At 40.7% G+C, this 14,603-nt stretch overlaps 1 protein-coding gene across 1 annotated transcript in view; it reads right to left on the reverse strand.

The window, feature by feature from the left end:
• Nucleotides 1–422: 422 nt before the first annotated feature.
• The window catches only part of LRMDA (leucine rich melanocyte differentiation associated), a 606,126-nt gene continuing 591,945 nt past the window's right edge, over nucleotides 423–14,603 (reverse strand). Inside the window, exon 7 of the mRNA XM_039727348.1 lies at nucleotides 423–3,977. Within this exon, the coding sequence (XP_039583282.1) occupies nucleotides 3,898–3,977 (80 nt within the window). The 3' untranslated portion in view covers nucleotides 423–3,897. The remainder of the gene's footprint in view (nucleotides 3,978–14,603) is intronic.

The following is a 14,603-nucleotide window of genomic DNA, read 5'->3' on the forward strand; positions in this document are numbered from 1 at the left end:
GGCCATGCAAGACCCCTGACTTCTTATCACCTGATTTGCTGTCAGATTCTGCAAACAGATACTTTGAAATCCATATAAAACATAAAGAGTCAATCTGGCTATATGGTTACACCTCTGGAAAGCTGAATTTCATCTCTTTCTTTCACATATGCCAACCATTTAACTAAGCAAAAAGACAGACAGATCTACAGAATAAAGACAATAAACTTCCCCAAAGTGGGCAAGCAGAGATTCATGTGCCAACTATCACACCACATTAAGAAGAAATATGTGGTAAGACTCAATGTGAGTCAGTATAAAATGGGCTGATTCAGAACTTCACCACAAAGGCTGCATCCAGCAAAGTTCTGCTGAGGGCAAACATTTCCCAACATACTCATACTGTTGGCAGGAATAAAAAATACTAATACATCCACTGGCAGCAAATGAACCCTTTTATTTTAAAGAAAACATTTTCAAAAGCACAGACAGGTTTGATTCTTTCTTCTGTCTTAAATGGGAGCAATGGTACACCAGAAAACAGTGATTTTTCATCTGTAAAGATGGGAGAATTGAACACTCAGCAATCAAGTAATGTTCTGCTCAAAGGACAAATGTATTAAAAAGGGCTGCCTATCAGCCTTCCAAAACTTAGTAACTCTAATTCTCACAGCTAACACATTGACTTCAAAGATACTCACAGTTTGAGTAAGGCAAATACTAGAGTAAATACTGTGAGACTCAGCCCTAAGAAAGCAGAAAAAAGTGGCTTCAGTGGTGACATACTTTCAGCAATCCCATAAATCATTTATGCATGCAACAGATTCAATTAAAGACAATGTGCTCTAAAGTTAGGTTTGTGTATCCATAACAGCAGGATTTTCACTGAAGGTCATTTATCTTTGTGACATTGAAGTGAATTTCTAGTTTGGATCTTTTCCTTGTTTTTAATTTTAAGGTTAGGGATTAACATTTTCAATATGCAAAGTTACAAATGCAGTAAGCACAGCTTCTATAGGCATCTCCTAGTAAAAACATCTGCCTCCTAGTCTTCATTTGTGAAGACGTGGTGTCTGACAAAAGGCAAAGGTCATCTCAAGACTGAACCTAAGACTGAACTTACAACACAAAGAAGTAAGACTGGAGTGGTTCCTTTGAAATGTACCTATTTTAAAATATTTTTAATTTTGCAGACAAATCTTTATTTTTTTAATAGCCTAGTTAATCTTGAGAGGCAAAAATGGGTGACATATGGAGAAGGGGAAGAAAAGGAAAGAGTGTGGAACTTCTTCCTAGATTACTGTAACTTTCATCCTAAATTATTGTTCATTTAAGAAATTCAGGCACAGCTCCCACTTAGGAAAGAACCAAGTATAGGTAGCAACCCCAGGTGTGAAAATTCTGCCATCTCTTGAACAAGAATTTCAGCAGAACACATCTGAAAACATAATGCTCTGCATGTTTAAAAAGCAAAAGGATGTTTGCATAAACAGTAATACACATTCATGCATGTTTTTTAAATAATATCCTAATACATGCTAGTAAATATAAAGCAAAATAATAATGCACAGATTTTCTTTTGGATTTCCAGAATTAGAGACATTTAGAGTGAATTCCCTTCAAGCAGATTTCAATTAGGGCTTTACCATATTTAATTCTAGGTACCTCATTCCCCAAGTGAAAACAAAATCCAAAGTGGAAGAGAATTTGTTTAAATTTCAATCCAAAAATATTTTTGCCTCCAAAGCTTTGCTAGGAAAAAAACACTCCTGAAAATGATACAAATGGTTTTGACATTAGGAAAAGTAAACAAGCAAAATAAAGATGGAAAAATCATGCGGTCAGTTTGCAAGTGCTGTTTATTGTTTGAGGCAGGGTTAAAGCCTTTTATAAAGACAAGAACATATATGCAAACAGACTGAAAGTGACATTAGGTTATTCTAAACATCCCTATTCCAAATCCTGCTGCCTATAACATTGCCATAGCCAAAATGCGTGGAGGCTTCAAAACAGACATCATGATAGGAACAAACTAAGATTGCTGTTATTTTGGTAACCAAAACAGATGACAAGTGCCCTAAATATTTCTATTAATATTTTTGATTAAAGGAAAAGGCATGTAGCTTTCATTTATCTGATATCTCCTCAGACTTGCAATGTGAATTGGCCTTTCATTTGTAGTCATGTATGACATTAGAAGAGGCATGACAGTGGTTAGAACGTGCTTTCCAGACACCAATCAAACAGCTCAGAGCTCCATTTGAACTACAAGTGGTGTGAACTGGATCATTCTATGTTCATCAGTGATTTTAAGTATCTGTTAAAGATTTATTATATGCTTGCAGAGTGAGCAAAGGCTTCCGTTTACTGAGTGAGGCCTAAAATGCTGAGCAGCAGCAAGCTTTCCTTTGGCACTCAGCCAGTGCCTCACTATTTCATCAGTCACATCTGCTTTCACAACTGGCTTCCATGTTCAGTTCACTTCCACCTGTAATGCCAGCTGATAAAAGCCCCCAAAGTAGACAGTTTCTAAAGACTGTATTTTTTTTTTAACCAGGAAAGTGAATAAAGACCACCAAGTAATTGCAAACAAACCAAGAACAGCTAGGCACTGATAGTTCTCAACTGGGATCAATATGAATGGGTTTGGAACAGCCAAGAAGTCAGAATTTCTCCACATTCCTTGGCCAATCCCATTGTATCAAGTAGGATTTAACACAATATATGCATGAAGTATGGACTTTTTTTTTCCCACAGTAACAAGTTAATGATTCTAAATATTTCAAACATCTTTATCAGAAAACCAGAAAATTTGCCATGTCTTGATTGAAAATTTGACAATGGCCTTACATAGATATCAAAAGGGATTATTCAGAACTCATCTCTCTAATATATTAGTAAAGCTGCTAATTGTGTCAATTCCACCAGTTACTTGTGTTGACTTTTTTCCCCTCTGAATAATCACACCCATCTGGTGGCAGATTTATATCACTCCTTTAAAGCACTTGTCCCCTAATTTAAGCATTTAATTCTAAACCTAATCCCTAAAAGTTAAAAATAGCTTGTGCAATAAACCATGAATAATACACACTGTCAATATCACTAACGAGGACTTCTTCCAAGTGTAAACAGTTAAGCTATGGCATTATTTTACAACATAAAGAAATGTTCACTTTTCTGAAGGTAAGAGCTAGTAAACAATGAGATGAGATTCAAGAATTAGAAAAATTTGTTTGTCTGGGAAATTACTAAAATCCTTTTCCTTTGCATATAAACATCTATACAAATTGACAGTGCTTTGCATGGCCAGAATGTTTTCAGGATATATATTTTTCCCTGCTGAAAGAAAAAACAATCCATCTAGGCTCATTTTGGGGGTGGGTGGGTGTACTACCAAACTGTGAAAGGATTTGTGTAAGCATGTATGAGATGATAGAAACACAAGCACTTAATTCACAGGGAAAAAAATAAGAACAGATAAGGGCTTTTTCATCTGAAATTACAGCCGCTGTCTTTTATAAACACTTTGATATCAGCACCCACTCTGGCCCAACAGGCCAGGCAGAGATAAACGCGGTGCTTTCGGAGGCGCCGCGGCCGGAGCGGGCTCAGCCCAGCCCCAGGTGTGACCCCTGCTCTCCTGCGAGCAGCTCTGGAGCAGGCAATCCATCACCCTGCTCCTCCTGTCAGGCCGGGTGCTCGGCTGCAGCTGTCTGTCACGCTGGTGGATGGGACCTGCTTAAAGGCAATCATGTCAATCTCTATGTGACTACTCAGACTAAGATAGAAGGATGATCTTGACAGGCTTGGCAAAGTCAGCAGAAGGCACTAGAGGACTTTAGTTACATGCTTAAAATGTAGATGTGATTTGTTCTTCTTATGTGGAGGGATTGAAGAGGCTCAAAACAGCGCTGTGTTTTATAGCTGGTCATCTCGGATGAATCTGTTGCCCTCTGAATGTTTTCCATAGTAAATGTAGCGACATTTCCCCAAAATGCCTGCAATAAAAAGTAAATGAATTACAGTTAGGATTGAAGTAGAATAACATGCAATAAACACATAACTCAGGAAATTTGAAGGAGGGAAAGGAGAAGTTTTCTCTTGTCCTGAAAAAGAAAGAAAGTTTGTGCATTTCAAATATTCAGTATTGCCATTTCAATCAGCAGTTTTGAACCCACTGGAAAAATGTCTTCAAATACCTACGTGACCTATCCTGTTAAACATACATCCATGAGTATCTTCAAAACTAGAGCTACAAAACTCTGAAACATAATACAGTGTGCTTTAAATCAGAGTACCTCTCTGCTGATTCTTAAAAAAACAGGCAATCTGAGTTGAAGTTATATTTTGTGCTCTCTGCTCTTTGTGTCTCCCTGCTATGTGTTTAAAAAGTTTTCCTGATGCATGAAACCAAAAAGAAAAAAAAAATTTTAAAAAATCCACATTTTTCCAGCATCCACAGTTTAATGTGGATGCTGGAAAAACCTGTCAAACTTTTCCAAAGTCATACTGTGAGCACCTAAACCACCATTGTTTTCAGTGACAGAGAGCTGAAGTGAGTGGCTGAAACCTATATGGGAAACCATCGACAGACATGGGCCAGAACAGTTGGCCTCCCCAGACTCCAGCATTTTTATACATACAAATAAATATTCAATAAAAACATTTCTAAAGTATCTCTCCAAACAACACTGCAACATCCCATGAGCAAAATACAATTAAATTACGCTAAATATTGGCACGTGCAGGATGCTTTCAATAATTAGCCATAATACTGGTTTTGGGAGGCAAGGCACATTATTCACAGTGAGTACATGCAGAAAGATGCCTGAGGAAGCCTTAACTGCTGTGGGTGAGACACATATACCTGCAAATCTCACTACCTTATTCAAAAGCATCCCCTCTGGTGGTACTAAGTGGTATGTGAAAGCTAAGTTCACAGTTACATCCCACCTGTGAACATCCTCAAAGATGCTAAATTTTACTAGCAGAGTTGCTCTTTGAGCCCTCAGACATGTATAGTCAAATTAAAGTCATCTCCCATGAACAGAAAGAAGGTGGAAGGGTCTCCTCTGCCTCTTACCAGAGCAGTGACTGAAGTATCCAGCTCATCTCCATAAGGGCTAACATAAACCAGCCCAAAGGAGACAAGCACAGCCTTACGTAAAGGGTAAAGAAGGGGGAGGAGCAGATCTTCAATTCTTTCTTGTTTTAGATTTTCAGAACTCACACAGCTGTTACTGTTCCCACTTGCAGTATGAATTAACTATGCAAGCTTTTATATTCTGTGCCATTGTTTTCCAGTATAGCATCTGGATATAGTTAAGATAGGTAAGATAAGCTACTAAAGCTTTGGAAGGCATGGGTCATGAAAGATGAATCTAAACCCATGCTCTTCTTCATCTCTAAGACATCATGATGGTTACATGTTCCTGTGAGGGTTGTGGAGGGGAAATAGATCGGCCTGTTATTTGTTGTGAAAAACTTTTCTTTTCAGCATAATACAAATACAGTGGGGACTATACAGTGGGATCAGTGCAGTGCCTGATCATTTTCCCCTCCTGCATATAGCTTTCTTCAATAATTTCAATTTCAATAATTTCACTAGTGAAGCAGCTTTCACATGCAAAAGATGATAACAGCATTCCTAAACAAGAATCTAATGATGACCAAGCTTTTCTTTCCCTAAACAGATATTCCAAGTTGGTAACAAGGACATTTAGAGCTCTAAAGGCAAAGGATATAAGCAGTTTATTAACGACATTCTTTGGACTCCTTTTTCACTGGCATTGATAAAAGTCTTGTTTGAGGTCTGCTGCATTTCTTAAGGACTGGAAGCAAGACTGTTTATAGAGATGCTGGTGAGAGAGTGCTGTTTGATGAATGCTGGAGACTATAGCTAGGTGTCAGTGCTTAGAAAATGAGGCAAGGACATGAGGTATTAATATTGTCAATGATCTCCTGACAGGAAAACAGATACTGTATTCACCGTCAGATTTAAATAGACATCAAGTGCATTAATGACAAAAGGGCAGACTTCAAACAAAGGAGGCTGTATGGTGCTGTGCTGAGCCAGTCTCCAAGCTGGCAATAACCTGATCTGAAAAGACACTGTCAGGGCTACAGACAGGCCTGGGATTGTGTGCGGTGACAGAAAACAGAGATGCTGACAGAGATACCGGTGCCATATTATGCCAAGTATATTCTAACACTGTCTCCAGTCCTAACTAAATCTGACATCATTTCCTATCGCTTATAGTATCCTCCACTGCTCTGGCAGAATATTTCTCCCCAGACATCATTACAAACTCCACTGTAGTTTTAAAGTTACTGGCAGGCCTGTGCTGTCGTGGAGGCTGGGTCTAGAGGCCTAAGGATAACCTCAGTCAATCTAAATTTGGAGTTTGCTGGAGAAGTGCTCTCATTTTCACTGATATCTCAGCTACTTGAGGTGATCTGAACGCTAAAGTGTGAGGAGCTGTCACCTTGAATAAAATCCTTAAAGTAAAGACGCTCTGTTCCCGGGATGTTCAGCAAAGATGTCGGACAGTCTGGCAGCAGGAAATGAAATCCAGCTGCTGCTGCTCGCCTGGGGATAAAGGTGCTTGGGCTAGTGACAGTTAAAGTCAGCTGAAATTTTTGAAATCCTGCAGCCTACAATTGTTTAAATTAAGGAAGTGTTGTCTCCGCAGAGATTCCCTACCCAGGCACACAGCTGTGATTCGATTGCCAGGCATATTACACATGCTGCTCAGAGAGCCTTGATAAAAGCACAGTTGAAAATGTTGCCATGAGACCTTGTTTATCATGAAGGTTATTTGTAAAACAATAATCTTCCTCATAAATTAAATGCAGTGACTGGCATGGTTATTTGTTTTGCTTTGTTTTTCCTCTTTATGTCCCACCTCCCTTTGGCAACTAACTGCAAAATGTTTGTGTGCTGCAATGAGAATTTTGATGCTAAGATATGTCACATGTGAATTTAGGAAAGGTACTGCTTTTTTTCCTGCCTATCTGCTATGGTATTCTTTCCTTGCAGGGCTGGGAGCACACTTGCTCTTTTACACACAGACAAGGGAAAGAATGAGGAGAAAACAATACATCTGTGGCTGTTCTTGTGTTTTTAATTAAAATATCCAGCATTGGCCATAATAAGCTAAGTATACCCCCTATACATCAAAACAATACACAGCATCCAGAATGAGGTTTCTGCTCAAGGTTCTTAAGAAATGACAACACAAGGTCTCTTGAGGGATCATCTTCCCTGAATGAGGCTTCTAATTTTTCTTAAGTAGCTGATTCCACCATCACCACAAGCTGTTAGAACTATAATTATGAAAAAACTGCATTGGGAAGAATCATTTTTAAATTCACTCTTTATCTTTTAAATGTTTCCATCCTTCGGAATGGATGTTCTAATTACACTGGGTAAGTAATGACCTTGCAGTTGCTTGCATGTGTTGTGGTATCAGTCTTTCTTCACAAACACATTGTAATGTCAGCAACACCAGCCTTTCCTTAGCTGAGGGAAAACCCAATTATCCAAACAAATAAATACATACATACATGCACACTAAAGCATGTGAAAAAATTCAAGTCATGTTAGCTCCTTTTAAATTTGGCATATTTTGCAGAGAGCTATGGTGCTTTTAGACCTCTATACAGTTTGCCAGAGCAACAAAAGGTTTGCAGATGTATTGTAATAGAAATGGTAAAAACAAGTTGCAATGGGAAGTGTTAGACCTATAGATCATACAGACTTAGTTGCAGGTCAAAATTCATCTTAAGCTGACAGTGATCTAAGGGAATTGTTGTCGGGTAGCATCTTGTTGCCTTTTCCTACCACATTAATACTCCACATATAGAAAAATCCACCTCTCAGTCATCAGAACTTGGGCAGCTTCCAGCAACACGGCTTTCTCCAGTAGCATTCAGTTTTCTTTAAAAAGTAATTACTAAAACTAAGTAGTCAAGCCAAAAAATTTTGCCACCCCCATCAAAACCTATTGCCACATCTGCCCAACATCCCCACCAGGCACCAATTTTAACATCAAATGTTTTTAATAAGGCCCTCTGCTAGTGAAAGTAGCAAAGTATTCACAATTAAATGTGTTTGTCAAACTCTGGTCTGCAGTATCCATCAGGGAGTACATTTCAGCTAGCAGCCTTCTGCCTGTCTTTCACATGGACTAACCACAGGCCCTGCCACCAGGAGCTGCGGTCAGATAAAGTGTAGCACTCCATACACAGACTCAATATTCCACTGGAATTCCACTTCACCTAACTTTAATTAGAGCACAGTACCTAAATCCTCCACTGCCAATTTGTACTTGATCCATATTCATCTCTTTTTGCACAACCTGCTGTTGCATAGTTTTGCTATGGGCTATTAAACAGCTGCCATGTTCCACCAAGAAGCTGGGTGCATTTCAGTGTGGTTATACTACCAATCTGTAAATTGTTTTGAGACCCTTCAGGATGAAATATCAATGCCATTATCATTTTTTTCATAGGCACTTGGGCATATTCTACAATTAATGAACAGAAGCTGTGAAATTCCCTTAAATATTAATATAAACTTCCTATAAAGGAAAGTAATTCCCTACTGACAACATTTAGAGGAGAATAAATACCTATCTACGAACAATTTAAAGTCTATAATGCTACTGATTTAGGCAAAACACCTCCACGAGTCAAGTTAACCTAAAACTATTAAAAATCTTTTTATCTAAGGGATATGTAAAGGTGGAGGGGGAAAAAAAACCAAAAACCAAAAGCAAATCCTTTTGCACAGGAGTTTAGTAAGTTTTCAGTTTGCATTTATCTACCTGGAAATTCTAACAACTTTAACTAGTTGTCTAGTTGAGAACTTACTTTCGGTTCCTTTGGGTGAAACAGAATATTTGTGTCTACTGAATATGATCCAGCTTGTGAATTCTCTGACACTGGGAGAGAAGATCCCTTGGAAGACAAGAAAAGGTGTAAAGGATCCTCTGGGTCACCAAGTACTCCCCACAGCAGCCAAGTGTGCAAACCAGAGAGATCCGCTCCGACCTGCACCCTGCCCCAGCACACAAACCACTGCCAGCGCGGGGAGCACTGAGCTCACAAACTGCAACACAGTGACACAGGACAAGAACAGCAGAGCTGCAGCTGTCCTTGCTAATGTGATGGGTTCTCTGGCTGCTACCATTTCATCTCTTTGCTGCAACCACATTTCCAGATTGCTCCCGGCTGGAGTCAAGACACAGGAGCTCGACTACTTAAATCAGAAAAGAAGGAGAAATACAGAAAGAGGAGAATGCAACAGAGAAGAATGCCTTTGGTTGTGCAACAGCTAAATGCTGTGGAAAAGAATCTTAAAAAGACCTGAAATATCACAGCAAGAAACAAAACCCAGATGAATTACCTAAAATATTATCATAACATACAAGTGCTCACATAAAAAATGCACAAATATTAATGTTCCTTATGTTATAAACTAGTTTATTTTTAAGAGGATGGAAATGCTAAATGTAAGCAAAAATGTTGCATAATTTTTCAAAAAGTAGCTATGCATAAAGGGGTGAGGTTGTGCTTGAGAAGGCTGGGGACAGCGCGAGCTGTGGCTAAGGAAAAATTCCTTCACCAGGACCACAGTTCTCACAGAGTGGCCCCCAAACACTCCCAAAGAGGTGCCTGTGAATTAGGGATTGTGGTCCATTGCAGGTTTCCTGGAGAAAGAAGACATACCTTCAGTAGTAAACTGCTAATCCTGACTCCCCCCTCTCTCTGAGGGTAACAACATTCGAGGAAGGTAACCTTCCCATTCGGAGGAGATGAATCACCTCTGCTCTGCTCCCTGCACAGGGATGCCAAAAATGATAACATTTTCCTCTGGACACCCTACAGCACAGGGCACTAAATGGTCTTTCAGACTGAAAGAAATTACTGAAAGACACAAAATCAAATCTGTATCCAGTCTACAGCAATGGTGTTAGAATTATACACCTAAGCTAGAGCTGAGAGGAATCACAGAAGGCAAACTAACACACTGAATTATTGCAAGTATCCTGCACAGACAAGTGCTGTGACATGTCAAGTCTCACTGGCCTGTTTGTGGGAAGGGGGAAAAAGGGGGGAGTATGCAGGGAAGTGAGAGTAGGGGAGGGGGGAGCAAAGCAGTCAACAGGGAGGGGATGTTGGAAAAATTTGCAATGAAGGTGATAGGAATACAAAGATGTGAAGTTTGCATCCTGAGCCAAGGAAGCTGCATAAATGTTCAGTGTAAACTAGCAGTCAAGCTGATGTGTGATAAAGTGCAGCCTGCTGTAAATACACTTCAGGGCTCCCAGTGCAACTAGGGAAGAAACTTGTAATTTGGAAGGGGGGGTAGGGAGAAAGAAAAAGTAAAAAAAAAAAAAAATGCACTGCAAGCTTTTTCTCACATAATCTGTTACTGGAAAATTGAGAAGCTTGTCCAAGTCCGTGGGAATAAGCTGATGAGCTGATACTTAATAATAAACCATATTGTGTCATGGTGAGGAGTCATCTAGATCCATTCAGGCCACAAACTATATTACTTTATACAGCCCTGGCTGACATACATTTAAAGCCCTCTACACATTAAGGAGCCATTAGGCTGACAGATTAAAAGTTATCTTGGAGCTAATGTTTCCATTATGCGTATCCTGGCAGTGGAACAATCAACACACTGTTCCTCAGATGTCATACTTTGTTTAAAAAAAGGGTAGGGGGGAGAGCAGGGGGAAAGGAGGGTATCCTTCCCTCCTTGAATGACATTGACATGATCAGCTTTGATCTGGGCATGTGCTGTCTACAGATTCTCTACTGTTGGCTAAAATAGGAGCATTTAGGGCATAATACTTTAAATCATTAACCAGTTCCATACTCCTCTGGGTATCATTGTTACAATTTAAGGTTCTACACTTGGGATTTCTTTGGAATCTTTCCATGATCATTGCAACTATCATCAGAGAAATATGTTGGGGGGTTGGAATGTCTCTTCTTAGTGAAAATGAAACAAAAAGCACACACCAAAAATACACAACCAAATAAACAAAAACTCCAAACCAAATGCTTTTGTCTCTTCAGTGCACCTTTACCACTTTTGCATTGTTACTGTCATGGAGAGAATTAATGCTGACTTTAGAATTAAGTACTTGCTGTGAAATATGTTGAAAAATTAAAGCAGTTGTTTTGTTTTGGTTTTTTTTTTTTTCCAATTACTCAGACTCATAAATTTTGTAGTTAGCTAGATACTGTAATCAAAGAAACCCAAGTGCACAGAAAGCATCAGCGCGCCAAATTTTAGGGGTGGACTGATACTTATACATGCATTTGGATGTATTGAACGCCCTTGAAGGAGATGGAGGAAAGGAAGTATGGGCTCGCAGTCCACTGGGTCTCGGTGTACCTCATTCTCCCATCCACGGTGTGAGTGAAAGCAGCCGGGCACAGGCAGAACAGGGCAGTAAATGCTGCGGGCAGTAAATGATGTCCGGCTCCAGCCGCGCCCCGCCGAGCGAGCGAGCTGCGCGGGCGGGCCCCGGACACTAGAGGGCAGCAGCTCTTTGTGCCAGCCCCGCCGAGCCGCGCCGAGCCGTGCGGGCGGGCGGCAATCGCGGGCGGCAGCGGAGCCTGCACTGGAGCAAGCTCTGCTGGCAGCCTCTCCACCAGAGCCTGCATTGGTGCTAGCTCTGCTGGCAGCCTCTCCACCAGAGCCTGCATTGGTGCTAGCTCTGCTGGCAGCCTCTCCACCAGAGCCTGCATTAGTGCAAACTCTGCTGGCAGCCTCTCCAACGGGAGCCTGCACTGGAGCAAGCTCTGCTGGCAGCCTCTCCACCAGGAGCTGCATTGGTGCAAGCTCTGCTGGCAGCCTCTCCACCAGAGCCTGCCCTGGAGCAAGCTCTGCTGGCAGCCTCTCCCTGCTCCAGCAGGAGCCTGCCTGCTGCCGGCTCGGCTCGGGGAGCAGCAGTCCGTGTGTGCTCCGAACAAAAGGCTCGAAATGCTGTCGGGGGGAAGCGACCGCCCGCCCCCAGCGTCGGAGGCATTTGTTGTTCTCTCTTGTTGCCAGCGCTGCTTTGAACCACCTTTCTCTTACTTTTGTTAATGCAACGGTGCGACCACCGAGGTGATGTAAGAGACACTTTTTACGTATTCAGAATGATGGAGGAAAAGGAGGTTCTAAAATCCCTTCCCGACCACATACCAAAGTTCAGCTGTTCAGTGTACACTCACCATACAGTGTAGGAGATTTTCAGTTAATTTGGCTAACATATGCAAAAATGGCCTTTCTGCTGGCTGCTCTGTTCTTTGGGCCACATTCTAATAATAAAACTTACACTACTCAGCAATGGAACAAAACCATAAAGAATGACAAGGTCATTAAGAAAACAAAAAGTGACTATAATTAAATCATACTTCGCAAACCTTAACCATGCACAGATTGCATTAGCAGTAATATGCAAGAGGAAAAAAGAGGGAAGTAAGTTCTTTTAGTAACTGTGATAGAATTAAACAAATGTACCATGATTTATGGGGCAGAAAGCAAACTTTTGGAATAATTGTTCGGAAAGTCTGCAAGCATTCCAATAAAATTACAAATTCTTCTGTGAAAAAAATTTGAGCAGCAGGGCCCTTCTGGAGAGTTTAGACATAAATTTGGCTCATCTCATGAGTAAAACTTGCTTTTGGATCTCAAATGTGTTCCTGCTGCAGGAGTTCACATTAGGGGGAAAAAAAAAAGCCATAGAAAATTCAGTCTGGCTCAACTGGTTTGAAATTTCTCAAGAGAGTCATCTCAAATAAAGACAAGTTGCTTTTTATTTTTAAAGCTGGGAAAGAAAGTCTCTCAAATAAAATTGAAGGGCATAATTAAATAGTGCTGCTGTCACATTACGATACAGTTAAGGGAACCTTCTTTGTCTGCTGTTACTTGCTCCTTTCCACAAGCCCTTCCTCAGAAACAACAACAACAGCAACCATTTAAGTAATTGCCAATGATAAGATTGCTATGATTTTTAATACAAAAATAGGTGTTTTTTGAGAAGCAGGTCCTACAAGGCCCTGGATTCCCTTGATTTCCAGCAGAAGTTGAAGGCATCTGGCACTTTGTAAGACACATCCAGAGCCCACAACAACAGGTGAGCTCCTTTCTCTCTTCTGTCACTATTACTATTTAGCATGAAGTGTAATCAAAAGTGCATCTGGATCCAAACACAAAGTATTCCGAAAATATGTAGCTCCCTGGACTAAGTCTGGGCTTGCCTCTTAGCAGAATTTTGTTCTCTTCTATATGACATATAGCACCATCTGCTATTGCTAAATAGTTACTAGCCATAGTCTAGTTCCCAACCTGCCTCCAGTACCGCAAGCCAAAATGTTGTCATTGTTTTCTATCCTCAACTCTCTTCCCTTTTCCTCAGTCTCCTTATAAAATATGCTAATAGGAGGGGCTGAAGGTTAAATCACAGTGGCCAGTAGAACATAATTTACAGGTGCAATTTTAGTCTCCATGGAAGTTTTTGCTAAAGATAAAAAAATGGGGACTAAGAAACAGCTTGAGTGGCACATTAAAACCCCTCCATTAGGGTCAGAGTCATTAAAGTTTAGTTAAAGCACTGAAGACTTTCTAACAAGTATTCTGCTTAGTAAACATTTTCCCCCAGAGCGTGGCTATTGGTGAGAGCTTGTGGAGTGTGTCAGTTAATCAGTATTCGCCCGCTTTGACAGCTTGAAATATTACTCACTTATTTGGCTGGTTCAAATTTGTCAGACTTGACTATGTCGCAAGTTTACATGTCCCCATATCAAAAAGGAGCTCACTGGCAAAATGTTCACGACGGACCTAATAAAACACATGTGGCGAGAAAATCATCAAGCAGCAGTGATCTCTGTTATCACTCAGAAGCACAAAAAAAGAGTGACTGTCTTTGAGACTACCAAGCTAACAAGGAAGCAATAACCTATTACTTTACCAAATAGCCTTTAAATGGTTAATGGAAAATAAAATCTCCACCGCACTCAGAGGCATTAAATTGCTTGGTTAAAGCTGCATATACATTTTGGATGTGTTGAGTCATTTGCTGAGGGACAGCTTCTGTCCCTCAGTCCTGAGAATGTTTTGCAGCCAAGGAAGCCCCTTCTGCCACAGGCAGGCCATTTAGGCAATACTCTTCACCTTTGCTCTCAGAGTGGGTGCTATTAAAACAGAAAGTCCTCTGAAGGTAGCAGGTAGTCTGGGATTAGACCACCACATGAATTCACAGCAGGGAAGCCAGTCACACACAGCCACTGCTTGGTTAAATGTATTCAACAACAGGGCACATGAGTGCTGCTGTTAAGCCTGGGGCACCGCTGAACAGCACAAACTGCCCTACAGAAGACCTCAAAGATCTCAGAAGTAATAACAAAAAATTATACAAGAAAGATCTTTTCAGGGATAAGGAAAGCTTAACCACTTACGTGTGTGCAGTGAACCCTGTGGTCCTTTCAGAGAGGCTCCTGGGAAGCAGCTATATGCTACTGAAGTATTTCAGTCTTTGGGCAAAACAAGCTTGACATCCCTGTTGGCATCTCTGCTGAGAGCAGACACTGGCCTTACTCAGAAAACATCAAACGTG

The sequence above is a fragment of the Passer montanus genome, unplaced genomic scaffold, assembly GCF_014805655.1.
Source record: "Passer montanus isolate IOZ18808 unplaced genomic scaffold, ASM1480565v1 scaffold61, whole genome shotgun sequence".
NCBI lineage: Eukaryota > Metazoa > Chordata > Aves > Passeriformes > Passeridae > Passer > Passer montanus.